The following is a 19275-nucleotide window of genomic DNA, read 5'->3' as shown; positions in this document are numbered from 1 at the left end:
GTAGGGGTTGATTCGTTTGCACTTGTTTAGCTGTATGCGTTTGATGTTGCACTTCGGGTTTTACCACGGTTGTATTTGTGTCATGCACCACACAATGCATTTCGGAAGGAAGGGAGAGGCTTGGATGGGAAAAAGGATAGGGATGAACATTGGACTATGGAAATAGGGATACTTGCTCCTTCTTCGCGCTGTCGGTCGCGAACATTCAGTATATAAATCGTCAAAATCCGTTCGCGGAAAAAATAGTTATTAACGTCAACTTTATTTCATAAAAACGTGACTTGTTTTCTGATTGGGTACCCTTAATGAAAGACGTAGTTCTACGTCAAAAAATAGCAAAGTCGCAATAGAGCGAGGTGATGCTTGTTCAAACAGAATTTGTTATTTCACTGGATTTCGGGTGGCGGGATAATAAAATAGCCAAAGATAAACTGGTAAACGATATATTCAAATAAACGGTTGAACTCTTCTAAGCGCGCGCACGAACTATACACTCCTATGGGTATGATCTAACTGGCCTATTGTTTCAGCTAATCTATTGGTACAGAGACCACTAACGGAAGCTGAGCTTAGTTGAGGAGGTAGTAGTTCCGCGCATAGGGTGACCGACTTTTTGATTATAATTCAAACATTCCCGGCCGCCTTGAAAGTCGTATCGGTTTCAACAAAATTTTAAAACGTTTTAATTCAATTCACTCATTAATTGGACTGCCTTTTCACGTAGACCGGTAGCGTCGAGGACGGGAGCTAGGGTTCGACTCCGTCAACTGTGATACAGCCGGCGTCGATAACCCAAGTCCGCGAGCGACTCCGCCGGTTTCCTTACTGCTGCATCTGCGTATAATGCATTGTTTCTGCTACAGATACTCATATGGTTGCTTCTATGACTTCTGATGTCGATGGGTTAATGCTGCTACTACGGTTGTTTGGGATTGTTGTGGTTGGGGGTACCTGGATGGAAGAACGCGTCAATGCCGTAACAGGAAAGAAAGTTTATGGTACTTAACGAACAACAGCCTTGGAGTGACAGTTCTGACCCGTCCGATCAAAACAGCGTCACTCCTAGTGCTTTTGTGCTGGAACCTCCGACAGTGGGACATTATGTACAAATTGATCTGGAACACTGCTTATGCGAAGTCAATGCTTGGCTGGGTACGTGGTGATTAAGAGACGGAGGGAACACTGGTGAACGAGCATTGATCTAGCAGATCAACACTGGCGATGAACGCCGAGTTTGAAGAGTTTATCTCTAACAAACCTAAATTGTATTTCTTCTCATATCGTTGGAGAACGCTGGACTGGGTATAGATTCGTTTCTGGATCATTAATTTTACTGCGTCGATACATCATGGTTATCCTGGATCGGAAGAACACATATCTTCGATATCGCTCTCTTATATTCGCCATCTTTTGTTCGTACTGTAACAACCCGAATGTTGCCATCGGGTCCTTGGTGAGTATTCACCACGCGTCCAAGGCTCCACTTTAATGGTGGAAGTTTGTCCTCTTTCATCAGGACCATGGTACCCGTCGATATATTGTTGCGTTGACGGGTCCATTTGGTGCGATTGTGGAGATCGGAAAGGTATTGCACAGACCATTTTTTCCACAATTGCTGCACAAATGATTGCGCCCGTTGCCACATAGAGAGTCTGTTCTCTGGTATTTCTAGGAGACACGGTTCCGGTATAGCTGACAGAGGTCTCTGGACAAGGAAATGTCCCGGGGTTAGCGCTTCATAATCGTTGGGATCATTACTAATTGGAGTCAACGGACGGGAATTTAGCACAGATTCTATCTGAACCACAACTGTCTGCATTTCATCATGCTGTAAAACTCGAACACCGATGGATCTTTTGAAATGCGTTTTGAAAGACTTCACCGCTGCTTCCCAAAGTCCTCCGAAGTTAGGTGATCGAGGAGGAATAAACCGGAAGTCTATGCCATCTTGAGCTGCTTCACGAACCGCTGATTCCTGGAACTGTTGATTCAAAAAAAGCTGACGTAGTACGTCCAACTCTCGTCTGGCCCCCACGAAATTGAGGGCGTTATCACACATTACTACAGCAGGTTTTCCTCTACGGGCTATAAATCGCTTGAAGGCTGCAAGGAAGGCTTCACTGGTCAAATCTCCTGCGAGCTCCAAATGCACCGCCTTCGTCACCAGGCAAACAAAAATAGCGATGAAGGATTTCCTTGGAACAGCGCGACGTCCAGGATAAACAACAGGGAACGGTCCACAATAGTCGACCCCAACCTTCAAGAATGGAGGAGCCGGAGACACACGTTCAGATGGTAGATCCGCCATTAATTGATCCAGAACCTTCGGTCTGGTGCGGAAACAGGATACGCACTCGTGAAGTACTGTGTTTGCTAGTCGTCTAATACGGGTAGGCCAGTATTTTTCACGTACGGTGGAAACCAATAGCTGCAGCCCTGCGTGAAAAAGTTTTCGGTGGTATTGTACCATTATCAACTTAGTGAGTGGATGTCGATGACTGAGAATAATGGGATGTTTTCTATCTGAGGAAATCGCCGCGTTCATCAACCGGCCGCCAACACGAAGAACATCATCGATAAGTATTGGGTTCAACGTAGCAATCGATGAACTGGCTGATATTTGATGACCCTTTCGCAAAGCGGAAATCTCAGCTGCAAACGACTCGCTCTGGGAGAGCCGAATCAGTATAATCATAGCATGTTCGTGCTCAGCGTGTGTGAGGAATCCTGTGAGTTTGGGTTGGTTTCCGTTAGGCTGACAATTATGTCTGAATCGATTTATTAATGCAACTACACGAGTCAGTTCAAATAACGATGAACGCAACGAGAATATTTCGTTAGGCTGCTCGATTATCGTGGGTAACGCTATGATTGATTTCTCTTCCAGAAGTGAGGAATCAATTGTTTCTCTTGGTTTGTTGGATGGCCATAAACTCTTCTCCTGGCACAGCCAGAGAGGCCCCTTGAACCACAAACGCTGATCCTGAAGTTGGATGGGAGACATTCCTCGGGAAATTATGTCTGCTGGGTTCTCTACACCTGCAATGTGTTTCCAGTGACTACCTTTCGTGATGTGCTGGATCTCGGACACACGATTTGCCATCGTGATGGTAAAGAAGACAACCAACATAATACGATGGTCGAATCTGTCGAAAACGTTGCGGTTTGCTGTAGGTTTGTGCTGGAGATGACTTTTTCGTATAGGTGACTCAGGAGAAGTGCAGAGGATAACTCTAAACGGGGAATGGTCTGCTTCCTTTTCTTTCGTTTGAGGTCTTCCAAGGGAGCGACCTTGGACTTTGCGGTAATAAGATTTACTTCCACGGAACCATCACTAGACGTGCAACGAAGGTAAATACAGGCTCCATAAGCCTTATCGGATGCATCGCAGAATCCGTGTATCTCGACGAACTCTCGAAAATTGACGACGAAAGTTTTTCGAAAATTGCACCCATCGGGGTACTGATAATGATGAGAGTGCTCGCAGGTTTCGTCGATAATCCATCCAGAACGATTGCATATCGTCTGGAAGCGGATCATCCCAATCACATTTCCGTTTCCAGATCTCTTGTAGAAATATTTTCGCTAAGACTACCACAGGACCCACTAGTCCTAACGGGTCAAACAGGCGCGCAGCGTCAGCGAGAACTATACGTTTGGTAAAGACGGTTTCGCTGTTCCATTTGGGAGATGTGAACAGGAATTTATCTGACCTAGGTTCCCATAATAGACCTAAGGTTTTAACGGGAGAGTTGGAAGAATCCAGCTCAAACGTGGCACGGTCATCTACCAAGTCTGCGGGTAGATCCTCAAGTAACGTTCGACAATTCGAGTTCCACTTTCGTAGAATGAATCCACCAGACGCCATCAGCTCTTGCATTTCGCGAATCAACTGTTTTCCTTCTTCAAGGTTTTCGGTTCCTGTCAACTGATCATCCATGTAAAAATCTTTCTCTAAAACTTCCGCTGCATGGGGATATGTAGATCTTCCGGTTTGTGCTAATCGTTTCAGACACTTGGTGGCTAAATAGGGAGCTGCCGCAGTGCCATACGTGACGGTGGATAATTCATATGTAAGAATAGGTGCGTCGGAGGAATCTCTCCAAAGTATGCGTTGCAGACGTTGATCAGTGCATTGCATCTGTATCATACGATACATTTTTTCTATGTCCGCAACTATTGCTATTTTATGGAAACGGAAACGAATTACAATAGACAATAGATCGTCTTGTACGACCGGTCCAACCATCAGTGCGTCGTTCAATGAAACCCCAGTTGTCGTTTTGCATGAAGCGTCAAACACAACACGAAGCTTGGTCGTTGTGCTATCGGGTTTCAGAACCGCGTGGTGAGGGAGGTAGTAGACAGGAGCTTCATCGTTGGGTTCGTTAACTTGTCGCATATGTCCGCGCCTTTCATAGTCACTCATAAATTCTCGGTACGCGGATTGCAATCCAGGGTTTGACTGGAAACGTCTCTCCATTCCAGTTAACCGTTTCATCGCTGTATTACGTGACTCTCCTAATTGCTTGATGACGAATTCCTTTTTCGGTAAGCTCACTACGAATCTACCGGATTTATCCCGAGTAGTTGTTTGGTCAAAAAGGTTTTCACATACTGTTTCTTCTACTGATTGTATGCTATTGGAACGACAGGTCTCCACCTCCCAAAACTTCGTTAATTGATTGTGTACATCTGCAAGTGTACACGTGTAGGCTACGGTTGACTGCTGAATCCTTTCTTCAACGGGAACCGACCCGGAAACTATCCAGCCGAAGACAGAGTTTTGTAATACTGGACTGTCGTCGGCAAGTCTCATACGACCCTCCTCGAGAAGATCGTAGTAGTGTTCAGCTCCAATGATAATATCCACACGACCGGGTTCAAAAAATGTAGGATCAGCCAACACAATATCTTCAGGAAACCTCCAATGGCTGACATTAATCTTCGAGGTTGGTAGTGAAACAGTAAGCTCCGGAAGCACGAAGAACTTCATCTCAGAATTGTACGTCGAAATCTGATCGGATCGTGACGCTATGGTTGCCACAGCTATTTTTCGTGACACTGCCTTGGATCCTCCAATACCTTGAACCGTTAGATACTTCGGCTTCTGTATGAAACTCAACTTCTGACAGAATTGTACGGTCATAAAACAAAACTGTGAGTACGAATCTAGCAGAGCTCTAGCTAGTTGAGTATTTCCGAAACGGTCTACTACTCGAACGATGGCGGTTGACAGAAGAACTTCTTTAGAATGGGTTTTAGTACTGACAGGAAGCGCGACAGTATTTCTACACGTGCATGACTGGTTTGTGGTGGTAGGTGATTGGCTGATGTTGGAGTGTATAACTGGGAGTGAGTTTGTGCGTGTTTGTGTCGTCTGAGTGTGTATCGGTTGGTTGAGGTTCGATCGAGGTGTTTGTAACTGCTGTTGATTGGTGGTTTGACTTTTTGATTGCGCGACAGAGGAATTGATCGGGTATGAGTTTGTGTGCAACAGCGAGTGGTGCTTCTGTCGACAGTGGTGACAGGATCCCTTGTTACAGACACGAGCTTGATGACCAGGTGACAGACAGTTGAGACACAGCGCGTGTCGACGGGATATTTCCACTCGTTCGGAAGTCTTCATTTTTAAAAACTTCATACAACGGAAGGCAGAATGAAACGCTTCTCCACAGAAAAAACATTTATTAAAAGTGTGAGTGGTCGTATGACTGATACATATCTTGGATCGCTTATCTTCCATCGGTACTGGCTTGTTACCAGCAACCGATTGTAAAACCGAACAATGGTTTCGAAGAAACTGGATTAGTTTCTCATAGCTAGGCACGTCCTTGGAGTTATGGTGAGACTCCCAATGTCGGAGAGTTGTCCCATCTAGTCGCGTACACATCATATGAACCAACAATGTGCTCCAGTTAGCTGTTGGTTCCCCCACTTTGTCCAACATCATGAGATTCATCTCGAAATCGCTGATTAGCCGATTCAGTGAATCGTAACTTTCTTTCTTCATACTCTCCACAGCGAACAAGGCATCTAGATAAGCTTTTACAATCAATTTACGATTCTCATAACGGTTTTGTAACAACGTCCACGCCACCTCATAATTAACTGCTGATAACTCCACAGAGTCAATTGCCTTTAACGCCTCTCCTATCAGTGAGGATCGCAAATACGTAAACTTGTCCATGGGCATCAACTGGTTATTTCGATGAATCAGGTTCTGAAAATTGTCACGGAATATCATCCATTCTTTCAGTTGCCTACTGAAAGTTGGTAGGCGGATGTCTGGGAGTTTCATACGAGATAGTCCTACCGATGTCTCACCAAATTCTGTGGTTGATGATCTTACAGTTGGTTCTGACCGACGCTCATGTTGCTTCAGGGACATAATTTCACCCTTCAAAGTGCAGAAAATTTCTTCCATTATCGGACAGTACCTTCCAATTTTCTTCTTCTCTGGCTAAGTTCAAACCGGTTACGCGTTCTGCCCATTCTTTTTCCGTCTCCTTAGGCTCGGGTGGTGTTTGCTCACTTTCTTCTTCTGCGAGTAACTCGATCCTTTGACGTACGATCTGGAACTCCTTAAAAGTTTCCTCGAGCCGCTGTAGTCGAACGTCCAATTGGCAATTATGTTGATCTGCGTCGAAGTTATGTAGGAAATTTCGTACCGTGTCGAACTTCTTGCGTAAAAACCGTTCCTGCTTCAGCAAATCTCGTAAATTATGATCCATGTTCACTGAATTTCACCACTGTTCACTGTCACACTACCCCAGTATAAGCTGTGCACACTCTTTGATCTCAATCTACTCTACGTCCTGCGCGACTTGTAATGTATAATATGTAATTGACTGACGACCGTTTACTGTATAACGAGAACCAATCGAACAGACAGTTAGAGGAAGAAATATTCAGAATATTGGTGAACCAACCCGATAAACCACAATCTCAGGGGAAACGTGTATTTAATCAATAAAACTCCCAGTTTTGTAAGCCAATTTCATTTATTCGTTTTTCGTCATGCAATGGCGGCCTTTCATGCACCAAGCCACCACAAACCTTTTGTTAACATGCAGTACTTATCACTCTATATGTCCTTCCGCAGATACGATCCGATGGTTCCCAGCAGTTTCTGTCGCCACTTAAGCTCCGCTATCCTTTCCGCAGGTTCGACAATTCGTAGTATCTTCCTCCGCAAACCACTTTTTCTGTGTGGAATAATTCCACGACAAGCCAACAATGGCACACCGAAAGTTCACTCAACTTCAATCGCACAACTTGGCTCACTTTCTTGGCCTTTATTCGTCCCCGAAATCCGGCTCGAAGGACCAAATGTTCAAACAGGATTTGTTATTTCACTGGATTTCGGGTGGCGGGATAATAAAATAGCCAAAGATAAACTGGTAAACGATATATTCAAATAAACGGTTGAACTCTTCTAAGCGCGCGCACGAACTATACACTCCTCTGGGTATGATCTAACTGGCCTATTGTTTCAGCTAATCTATTGGTACAGAGACCACTAACGGAAGCTGAGCTTAGTTGAGGAGGTAGTAGTTCCGCGCATAGGGTGACCGACTTTTTGATTATAATTCAAACAATGCTGATGATTCGAGAATTAGAGGTTGAATACGTATAAATCCGGAATAGTTTATTGGCTGGTTTATGGTTCCAAAAGTAATGAAAGTTCCACTTTTCAGGACACAGTCTTTACTGATTCAGAACACGTTCTTTTTGTTTCAGATAAGCAGAAGGGTTAGAATCGTGTACACCATGTCTCACCTTTTTTTTTGGTAACCCCCTCACTTCCTCCAGCTTGTAACTATTCTAATTTTGAATAATTGAATATTGAATTGGGCAAGATAAGGGTTTTTTTCTAACTAATATGCATAGAAGTCTTTATTCTTTCAATCGAATCGATCGGCGTGTAAATAGTTTTCTAAACTTAGTTATTTATTCAATATGAGGTGATCCATAAATGCAATATCATTTTGAAGTAGTGTTGGCCTTATATATTTCTGGCAATTTTTGTGACACAAGGGTTGTTGAAAATGTGAAAATGTTGTTCAAATTAGTACAAAAACGAACAAAAAACTTCAATAACACAAAGTAATCAAAGTGACAATGCTGTTGTGGCTACATTAACAATAACTTGTTCTTATTTGGCACAAAAGCAGGCAAACAACGTGCATCAGGGTGGACTCGATTATATACAGTTTTTGATTTTCCAATGTATATAATCGAATCGGAAAACATGTTTTAAAATGGTTTTATATACATATAGTTTTCGTTTTTTAAAATATAAATGAAACATTTAAATTTTGATTCATCCCCTTAAAGTCAGAAAATACCTTTCTCACATAAAAAACTTACATATATCTGGATTCTTCCAAAATGTGATAGCGGATCATATTTCAAGAACAAAATCCTTCTACGTATCAAGCTACGTATTAAGAGTGACTAAAGACTCTTTTTTTAATTTCGTTGCAATGTCATTTTAAACAATTCCTTAGATTCTTTAAAAATCACTATTTTTACTCCACAGCATAATAAATAACCTCAGCGTTGAAATATTACATTTTCTTCTTGAATAAAATCATATTTGGAATATGAAAAAATAATTATTGTATATAATCGTCTAAAATTGTATATATTCGAAATTGTATATATTAGGAACATATCGAGTCCGACCTGTATTTTGAGAAACTACGCAGAAAAATTCTCTACAATTAAAAAAAATGGGTATACTCACTACATTGGTGGCGTTTACTGCACCAACGATTTTTCCTTTTTTTACCGTTTTTACTTTTTGCGCAAGCTGATACATAATTACATACAGCTTACACATAATTCATCACAAACTTCTTTCAAAAATCTAATTCCCGGAAAAAATACTCTATGCTAAATTTCGGCTCAATCGGACGTCAAAGTTTGAATTTTTACGAAAACTGGAAACCAACTTTTGAAAGATGTTGATGTCAAATGTTTTGAAATAGCATGAACCGTCGAGAGTTACTATTATCTCAATTTTTTTTCGTTAAAATCGATATTTTAGACTGAAAAACCCAGTTTGCCAAAGAGTCGATTTTGACAAAAAAAAAACGTTTCATGCAATTTTCAACATTTGGTATATTTTTTTTTAAAAAACCCCGATTTCATGTAGCTCCCCCTTTGCCCGTTTTACGGTTTTCAAAAAACTCAAACATTGGTGTCTTTTTTTTCTTCTCTCTATTATAGTGACTTTCAACACTTTTCGGCTGGTTCGTCACTTTTACTTCCATTTTTAGAAGAATGTCGGGAGTGAGAATTGAACTCGTGATCTCTGCGAAAATTAGCATAGGCTATTTTTTCGCTTGAATTAACATTTTGCAGGATGTCCCGTTCAAAAATCCCATTGGCCATTTCCATTTCATTGGCTCCCTAACATGCACAATGAAATAAAAACGGCTATGTTCAAATTACACTATTCCCTCTCCCCACATTTTGCACTGTTTGTTCATTGCATTTGCATTTCGAGCGACTGATTTACGTCCGCCTGATTGAAATGGGAATGCTCCCATTTTTCATTAACTTAAATCATTCACGAAGTAGAAAATCGTAATTAATGGCATATCAAATTAATCTTAAAGAGCTTACGATTCGATTGGTATGCAAACCATCGGAATCCGTTCACAGCAGTAGTTACTAGATTGATACTCTAACTTAAGACGGTGTCCTACGTAAAAAAGCAAATTCCAATTTGTGTTATACATGTTTGGAATTTGAATATAATATTCAATTTCGAAGCATGTATAACACAAATAAAAAAAGATAAGAGAGGGTAGAAGAAGAAGAAGGCAAACCGTCAGTGTAGTTAAATGACCACTCGGAGCAGGATAACTTTTTTTGACGTAGGACTACGTGTTTCATTGTGGAGGCGATCTGGCGTAGTGGTAACATCCATAATTCTCACGCTAAAGGTCACGAGTTCAATTCTCACTCCCGAAATTCTTCCGAAATGAAAGGTAAAAGTGACGAACCAGCCAAAAATGTTGAAAGTCACTATAATACAGAGAAAAAAAATACGTATTTCATTTCTTTATCGGGGTCAGGGTTGCCAACCTAAAATTTTAAAAAATCAGGAAGAATGAAAATAAAAATCAGGAATAATCAGGATAGTTCATATTGGCTTGTCCGGATAGTTCGTGTCGATTTCGAGAAACAAAAGTATCATTTTTATAGGCAGTATTGCATATATTCTTTTTTATTCTACATTCTTATTATTTTGTTCTACAATATCCGTCGTCTTCCATGAAATTTGTGATTAAAATCTCGATACACTTACTCGAATTCGTTTTAAAAAAAAAACACAGATATTTTGGGTTTTTGACATCTGACGTTTGTTACTATATTACTAGAATACTATTTTTCATTCACCACCAGAGTGCGCTCATTACCGCCGGAGATCCGGGTGGGTACCAACTTACCCACGGGGTACCGAATTTTTACCAGTTCCTCTACATACATATCATACAAGGTAAAGTTGTTCTCGTTATTATTTCTTAAATTCGTCAAATATTTTGGTTTCTTATAATTATCTAGCTCTGTTTTGAAAAGCCTCAAAATATTTGTGCGTAGTGAAAATAATTCGGGATTCACGCTCTGGAGAAGCTTATTCAGCCGATTTGCAACGATCATACATATTGATAAAAAAAGTTTGCTACGGCTTTGTATAGAAGAATTAAATCTAATGTTTATGTTATTATGCATGTGCGGGCTGGAGAGCTATTATTGCAGTTCTCATTTCCAATCAGGAAAACTTTGACAAGGATCCCAGTATATTTTTTATTTATAATTTTCATAATTTTTCTGATAAAATGAAAAGTACAAAAATCAGGATAAATCTGGATCATTTCTGAAAAATCAGGATAAATTAAGTGTTTGTCAGGATATCAGGGTACGTGCCAGAAAGTCTGGGAAATCTTGAAAATTCAGGAAGGTTGGCATCTCTGATCGGGATGTAAGTTCAAAGTTTCAAAATTGAAAGCGTTACCCTTGGAGTGCAAGGTTTTGAACGTTAGTACCTCTTTGCCGGCTGAACGGAGTCGTGTAATAATCGCTTAATTCGAAAGACAAAATGTCTAATAGCTATATGCTTGCAGATTATTGACCCGGAAACTTGTTTCAATAGCTCAAAAAAAAAAATAATTTGTAAACAGGCTATCGAAATCACACTAATCTGTATTTAGGTCGGTGCCCGCTCGGAAATCCATTTAGTAGTGATTGCAAAGTGACAGGGAAACGGTCTCGCTCGTTCGCTCGCTCGTCTAAACACTATGCTCTTCTCTCCCAATCCCATTTCTTTTCTGCCACCAGATTGAACGGTGGCTTTGGTGAAGAATGAAGTATCGATGGTAATTCGATATAGATTTACAAATGGTGCCATTGGCTATGGATTCGACAACAGAGAATACGAAATGTCTCATGTGGAGTTTAGAACATTTCACCATATCAAGCAGTTATAATATAATTATAATAAATAATGTACAAGAATAACGCAATCGATCGATGATTCAATTTTTTTAACAGAGCGAGAGGTAGGGTGGGGGTTTATGATTTGCGCTTGGTATTTCCGAGGAGGAATCGATTCATCTTTTAGCGTTAATAATTCTGTTCCGGCTCAATGAATTGGTATGGTAATCATTTTATTCGAAAGATAAAATGTCAAAAAATTTAATGCTTGTTACACCCAAAATTAATTTTTAGCACATGTTTTGTCATTCTGATTTATTACATGGAATGAGCTTCAAAATAACAAACAAATTGCTATCCTCCCATACTGGTCCAGCATTTGTATAATATATATACCATTGAAATATAAGAGCAATATGGGAAAGCGAAACAAGAGACACATTGCAAATAAGCACGAGTTAAACTATTCCGCATACTTTGCCACAAACGGCCCCGACCAAAAAAAAATACAGATTCACGATTATGCTTTCTATTTTACTCTAAGAAAACACTCTCCATGCATACTTCAAGGATCCAACTTTTTTTTAGAGAAAAATAGGTCTGCCCCTATACATACAAACATTTATTCAATCTCCTGAAAAAGAAGCTTTTATTTATTCACTTCGTTTCCGATTGATTGCTAAGCCAACGTTTGTCCTACGTTCACCTTGTTATTATATCACAGATATAATAACCCACTTCTGGTTTTTTTCTTTCTTTCGAGACCGAATGTAATCCTCCCTGCAAACATACTTGGTGTCTTGGGAGCTCCTACACATGCAGGGCAGAAGATATTCGAATAAAGGTTGATTTTATGTCAATAGTTGCAACATTTTTATAACATTCGTTCACACCGATGTAGGAAAATTCGAAATTGCCGAGTTTGTTGTATTAAAGGTGAAATATACGGTTGAATTTGGCCCCCGATGTGATCCCAGCAACAAAACAACACAAACCACTGGCCCTTACCGGATCCACCAAAAATGTATACTGAAGAAATAATTCCCAAACTTCAATTCATGTAGAAATAATAGCTGAAGTGAACAAGTGAATTGTTTAAAATAATTTCGTAATCTGACGTGAAAAATGCGGATATTGCGTCTAATTTATTTGAGTATGGTTTTTGAACAGAGATTTTTTTTTTAATTTCCTACACAGTCTGATTTTCACACAATCTTCAAAAACATCATATTGCAATAATTGATTGATTAGTCAACCTAAAAGCTCAATGATAAGCAAATTGGACATACGATAACAAAAATTGTATTCTTGAAAAAACTACAGCAGGACAGAGAGAGAACAGAATAGACTGTTTATCGACTTATTTGGTCTGATCATTTAATTTTTGCTGATTCGGTGACATTGCTTCTTATTCTTCATTGGTATTTAATTTACATGGTTAAAGTTATGGTAGGGCTGCCATTATCTGCTTATCGAAAGTTCTCGTCTCGATCGCATTTGTTCATACAAACATAACATTGTGATACGGTTAAAGTACCGATTCCAGATTGTTTATTTGCTTCTTGTAATTTTATGATATGGAATTTAAACAAATGGGCAAATAATGTTACAATATGTCAGACACAGACACTGTTAAACGGGTAAATAGGAATAATTGAACATTATATAATTTAAAAACGTTCTGAAACCTACTAAATATGAAATTTAGTATTGTTGCATAAAGCGATTATAGTTTACATATTTTTTTTTTTTTTTTTTTTTTATCTGTATTATAGTGACTTTCAACTCATTTGGCTGGTTCGTCACTTCTATTTCCATTTTTGGAAGAATGTCGGGAGTGAGAATTGAACTCGTGACCTTGAGCGTGAGAGGCATGGATGTTACCACTACGCCAGATCGCCTCCTCATAGTTTACATATGTTTTACCATTCCAATAGTGGATAGATCGTTTTAATTTATTTATTAGTATCTCTAAGCTCAGACCGAGCATGGCTAAAATAAAGGCCCAAACTACATTCTCGTTTGTTGATTTTTTGACTGAAGCTATGCGTTATTGCTCAGATGGGTTTGGTAAATTCATCGAGGTGCTTTAAATAAAAAATCGCATATATAAAAAGTGTTACATTGGAAAAGGAAAGTTATCATCGAAAGACAAATGCACGTGCAGATGAAAGAAGTGTACTGGATATTGTAATTTCTCTGAAAAACGTTAGTTCAATCCACGAAAACCTCTCGCTGCCTATTTCTGAAAAATCTATTTGTCGAAGACAGTGGGCAAGCTTAAGAAGTTATGGAGACGTGTTTTTGAGACCAACCAGGAAAATTTGAGGAAGGGAGCGACGAGGAAAAGTGTGGCAGAAAGAGATGAAAGACTTAAAGAAACGACGCTTGCAATGGATTGTGGAAGTTGTTTACTAAATTTCACCGATTTCGTTTCTTAATGTAGAACAATTTGTACGCCAAAACGAATGTTTTCCACGTTGGAGTGTCAAACAATATTTATCAAATATTTCACTTGATAAATTGAATTTGTGATTAGCATTGTTGCTTCTTAACACTTTTCCATCGCAGCCGCGAAATCTCAATAGTCAATAAATGAGTCAATCGAAGACTCCAGGTCTCGAACATAGCTATCGCGTCTAATATAATATTTTAGCTCTTTACTATATATCTATATATCTAGAAATACCTTTCATGAGTATCTGGTGAAGCCTGATACTATGGAACAAAACGGTACATATATAATTGAATCAATGAACCTGTAACCTATAAACATTTTGCTTGTGATTTTTTCCTAAACATCGACCCGAAGTTTTCAAACTAGTCAATGGTTCTCACGATTGTTGGATCCATATCTATAAAAACCGATCGATATGGAAATTGGTAAAAATTTCTGTATTATTCGAGAATTAATCAAGCAAACGAAATCAAATTTGGCATGTGGAGGTTTTATGGTGCAATAAATGTTTCTATGGTGGTTAGACATTCCTCCCTCTCTCTAAAAGGGGGCTGCCATACAAATGAAGCATAAATTTCTGCATAACTCGAAAACTAGTTAATCAAATGGAGCCAAATTTTGCATGTGAAGATTTTAGGGGGCACGAAACGTTTCTATGATGAATAGCCACTCTTCCTCCCTCTCTAAGAGGGGGCTGCCTTACAAATGAGGAATAAATTGCTCCATAACTCAAGAACTGATCAAGCAAATGAAGACAAATTGGGGCTGTGAGGGTTTTTGGATACGAGAAATGTTTCTATGACACCCCTTCTCTCATCTGAAATGGAGGGGGAGTCCAATAAAAATAATACACATATTTCAACCAAACATGGCAGTACAAAAATTCCGAAAAACTCTGAAGGAAAATGGGAAAATTAGGAAATTTCAAATTCGCTTATGTTTCACAATTACACAGTGACAAACGTTGTTATTTCATTTGATATTTGCGCTAACGAAATTGATCTTCGTTCGAAAGTGGAAATGCATTTTAATGTGATAAAACGCACTCCTATATATTCTTCTATCTATATAAAAAAATGGATCACCGAATGTGTTGATAATGGCAAAACTCGAGAAAGGAATTGTCCGATTTACGACTGTCTTTATTCTGTCATATTTTCAAATTAATTCCATGTAACATGATATTTGCAAGTGGTTGAAAAATCTTCGAGAATTGTGTCTAAAAATAATCTGATATTATTAAGAAGAGTTTTGGTAAAAGTACGAGAAAAATTTAAGTAAAAAGTAATTTTAAAGGGTAGATTAAAAGATCAATCAATGAACAGCTCTTCGATTGGATCCATGGACGTGCGCTTAGTTGCTAGAATAAAGTCATCTGCCTCCAGCGTCAATATTCTATTCCATCCGATTTTCACGGCACTGATTTTAGTTCGGCAAAGTATGCCTTCCAAATACTACTCTTTGCAATCCCACCCACATACAAAGACCCAGTCCGATTTCCAAAGTCCTCATAATGAATACCATAATTGTCACTTACAACCGTGAAAAACCATTGAACCAAACTGACATATTCTTCCTGCTGTACTCTCTAATCACCAAGAATCCGGACTGCCGACCACCGAGGGACCTCCAACATAGGTGCCACAGTGGCTTTTATCTCTCGTTTTTTTTCCTCCCTCCTCTCCACATTTAATGGCTGTCGATTCTTGCCGTGTTAGTTCCTTCTGTCACCCGACCAGTGCTAGCAGAGAGGGAAAAAACCAAACAAATCAATTAACTCCACAGATCCGAACAAATCGAACAAATCCGCACCATAAGCTGCTGCTGTTGCTGCAAATGGCTTACTCGGAGGGAAGACCAGCGGTTGTTTCGGCCGCCGCTTACCGCTTTGAAACTATACCATCGGCGGACCGTAAACCCTCAATTCGATACAAATATTTAACATCAAAAGAGTCGAACGTTTGCGCTGATTATATGTGATTCAGACAGGACTGCTTCGAAGTAGTATGAACCGTAGCCGAGAGACAGCATAACACAGAAAAAAAACTGAAGCGGGAATCCGTCAATCGCACCACCAGAAAGGGACCCCGAAAGTCATAATGCCCGTCTTCGGTTCCACCGTTTCGACATGCCGATTATTTCGAATCTTTTCTGACTTTATTTTCTTAAAACATTTCAATTTTGGTGAAAATATGTTTTCCCTAAGTACGGGTTTTCGCCAAAAAGGGAAGTTTTTTCTTTTGATTCTGACACTGACCTACGACGGAGGGTCGAGCTGAGATGACGGTGTGAGAATCTGGTATTTATTTTGAATTTATCGTTTTAGTGTTCGTGATGGCTGAGGATCGTTTGAAAATATTGCAGTCTGATTCATGATTTCAACTATTTAGCAAAAAGTTCCCTTTACGGACCACCGCTTCAAAGGCACAAGAGAAAACAAAAGGCCGTTTGGGGTAGCAAAATCGGTGGAAGGCGAATGAAAAAAGGACACCGTGTCTAATTAGTTTTACGACAATATTATCACAGCATCGCACATAAGTGAGTGAGCGTTTTGAGGAACGAAGACTCTGCCGAAGAGAAAAAAAGTGTTCAATTCATTTTGAACATATTTGATTGTTAGTGAATAGAAACGTCTTGCAGACAAGCCTGGATAAATCAATTTGCGCACCACATCATTGCGATGATGGTGTCTCTTCAGTTGATGAGACGCTTTCCTTTTTTTCAGTACGAGATTGAAATGAAACTTGGACCGCTGACTGTGTGGAACGAAATTTTTTTCCAGTTCAAGAGAGTTGGGCTTTTCTGTAGGAAGCTAAGAAGTCTGTTTCAGTGGCTAAGGAAAATTACTGTGGTAGCCTAATCCCTGAAGGAAAAATGCAGTTCGATAGACTAGTGTTCACTAATTATTTGACGTCAAAATTACGTGTTATTAACAAGTCTATCAACAAGCGAAGATTATGTCGATTGTGTCATTAAATAAAAAAAAACACGCAGGAGTTTATTTTCAGCTGCTTCTCCACCCAAGAAAATCCAGGAAAAAAAGTGCTGATCTCTGTTTGTTTTACCGGAACCGTATCCCAATTAATTTGTTAATACAACTCTAGCCATGATATCGAATCAAACCTTAGCCGAGTTAGCCGGGGCGTATTGTCGAGACAGAGTTCATTCGTATGATTAATTACATAACGATGACTTTCGGCTGGGAGAGCCGGCTGCATGCAGGATTCGGGAGAATAACAAAAAAAAAAGGACTTTGTTGTGGCTGGAGAGCTTTCATGTATTGGAAATAAGACATATCATCGCACGCAGCGGTGGTATTGGGACAAAACCGAAACACAAAACTAATAACAATCTACAAATCATCGACTTTCTATGCAGTTGCAGCCACCGATTTGAATGGCAGGTGATATAGACTTCGTACTTGAGCAGTCATGCCCTAGAGACTATGTAACTGAACGAACAAAGTCCTTGCGGCTTACCAATTGACTGAAGTACTCCAGTGAATTGATACATTACGTAGAATAACGACTACCGATTGCCATTTCGCTCCAATCAACGCATCCATAAATCAGTCGGTCAGATTATCGCCAGCAACCGCAAACAAATTGCAGCCGCTGATTTTACGGCCGCTTATATCCCGCAGGACTTAGCTGGAAGTTTATTTCTGAGGTTTCCATGGGCAATAAATACGACTTACGTCTCCGCCAAGCACCCACTCGCTGAGTTCTTCCGGGGGTTCCGAACAGCGGCCAGCGAAAGGAATATATGCAAACCTTCAGTATGCCTCCCCCGAAAGAGTTCTTCGGTACGGTAGCCGAATTGGCAATAATGCAGATAATTTAGCGTTAAATACCGAAAATATTTATGGAAATTCCTCCCCCTTGTTTGCAACCGAATGTGTTTATTTGCTCGGGCCTTGCTCTCTGCCCCGAAAGGCCTAACTCTTTCTTAGTTTCAACTTTGCTCGAATGCCCCCGGCCAAGGCATTTGCATGATTTGTTTTCGGTTACCTTAATCCGAAGTTTTCCGCCCACTGAAGAATGGAAACAACCACAGCAATAAGCAGAAAAACGGCCCCGAACAGTATCGCAATCAATTTGTGCTGAAACAAAGACAAAGAAAGAGAGTCTCCCGGGGCCAATAAAACCCAACGGAATCTGACTAATAAAGTGAGAATTTGCTTTGGTTTCACTGGAACACTGGGACAAGACTTAACCCTTTCGGATCGATCGCCAACCCTTTCGGCCAATAAAACAATTTCTTCGAACTGCTCCCAGAGCCGCGGGGCCCAGGTGAGTGGAAATATTGACTGTTTATTGAACCAGCAATCCTCTCCATCTACGAGGCTCGGGTGACGTTAGTTTTACCACAAGGATTAGGGCGGGCAAATCCATTCGAGACGCTCGACAGACGGCAAATGGTGGTAGTGCTGGACTGTAAACGAGATCATTACGCTCTAGGGCATTCGTTTGGAGGTAAATGTGTCTGCCTGATGAGTGTAGACATGAAAGGGTTAAACGCAAAATTCAACTCTTTCGTTTAATATTTTTACTGCAGCAGCAATTTCGAAACGAAAACAAGCATAATCGCCTCATAAGGGTTTTGGTTGGGGCAATGAGCTTTTGTTTATGATCGATTTTATTGAAAATAGTAGTTGGATTCTGATTTTTTATCGTGGAACTGAGTGATTCCTTATTTTAACAAGATAATCGCTAGGAATGTGTAACAAATTATGCAACTCCACCCGCCATAGTCCACAGAACAACAAAACCCGATGGCCGTTAGTCGAAGCAAAGAAATGTTGGAAGGACCGTTAGTGCAATAAAAAATGTGCTGCCACTAATAAATTGTACCTTTTCGAACGACACACAGAAACCGTTACGCATTGCGTTTCAGCTTTATTGCATGTTTTGGAAATATTTACTCCAGCGTGTTCAAACACAGATAAATACCGTAGGAGTTATACAACTTGCCCAAAAATGACGAACGTAAGCGAAAACGTTACAATCGGATCATAAATTACGGTACGTTTTGAAGGCACTTTCATTACTCCTATTTGGGTCTTTCTGTTCTTCATACAGCCAAACCAAGGGTGAACGCTTTCAAAAAGGATTAGTTTTTAGAATCACCTCAGAATATACACAGATGTTCACCAGAAGTGGGCGCTATAGTACTTGTTCCATTAAAAACTGACTTACTTTCTTACCAATGTTCAATATTAGATCGTTTCGTCCAATGAGACATGAGCAATATTTGTCAAATAATTTCTCCTCAAGAAACCATATATAACACCCAAGATTCATATATTACACTGAAGACGTTTTTAACATGGTTTCAGGAGTTACGCAGTTTATTGACGTGGGACT

The 19275-nt window shown here is 39.9% G+C and overlaps 3 protein-coding genes across 5 annotated transcripts in view; 1 reads left to right on the top strand and 2 right to left on the bottom strand.

The window, feature by feature from the left end:
* Positions 1 to 19275, top strand: part of LOC129779317 (uncharacterized) — a 161535-nt gene that overhangs the window by 19441 nt on the left and 122819 nt on the right. The gene's annotated exons all lie outside the window — the stretch shown is intronic.
* On the bottom strand, positions 1331 to 3103 carry LOC129779950 (uncharacterized). Its single transcript, XM_055787745.1, has one exon. The coding sequence runs from the start codon at positions 3101 to 3103 to the stop codon at positions 1331 to 1333; it is 1773 nt and encodes a 590-aa protein (XP_055643720.1).
* LOC129779946 (uncharacterized) lies at positions 3374 to 6734 on the bottom strand. Its single transcript, XM_055787735.1, has 2 exons — positions 6441 to 6734; positions 3374 to 6223 (listed from the first exon to the last, which is right to left on the bottom strand). The coding sequence occupies exons 1-2, from the start codon at positions 6732 to 6734 to the stop codon at positions 3374 to 3376; spliced, it is 3144 nt and encodes a 1047-aa protein (XP_055643710.1).

The sequence above is a fragment of the Toxorhynchites rutilus genome, chromosome 3 (genome assembly GCF_029784135.1).
Source record: "Toxorhynchites rutilus septentrionalis strain SRP chromosome 3, ASM2978413v1, whole genome shotgun sequence".
NCBI classification, from domain to species: domain Eukaryota; kingdom Metazoa; phylum Arthropoda; class Insecta; order Diptera; family Culicidae; genus Toxorhynchites; species Toxorhynchites rutilus.
Note: the sequence above shows the minus strand (reverse complement) of the source record. Positions and strands in the feature narration are given on the sequence as shown.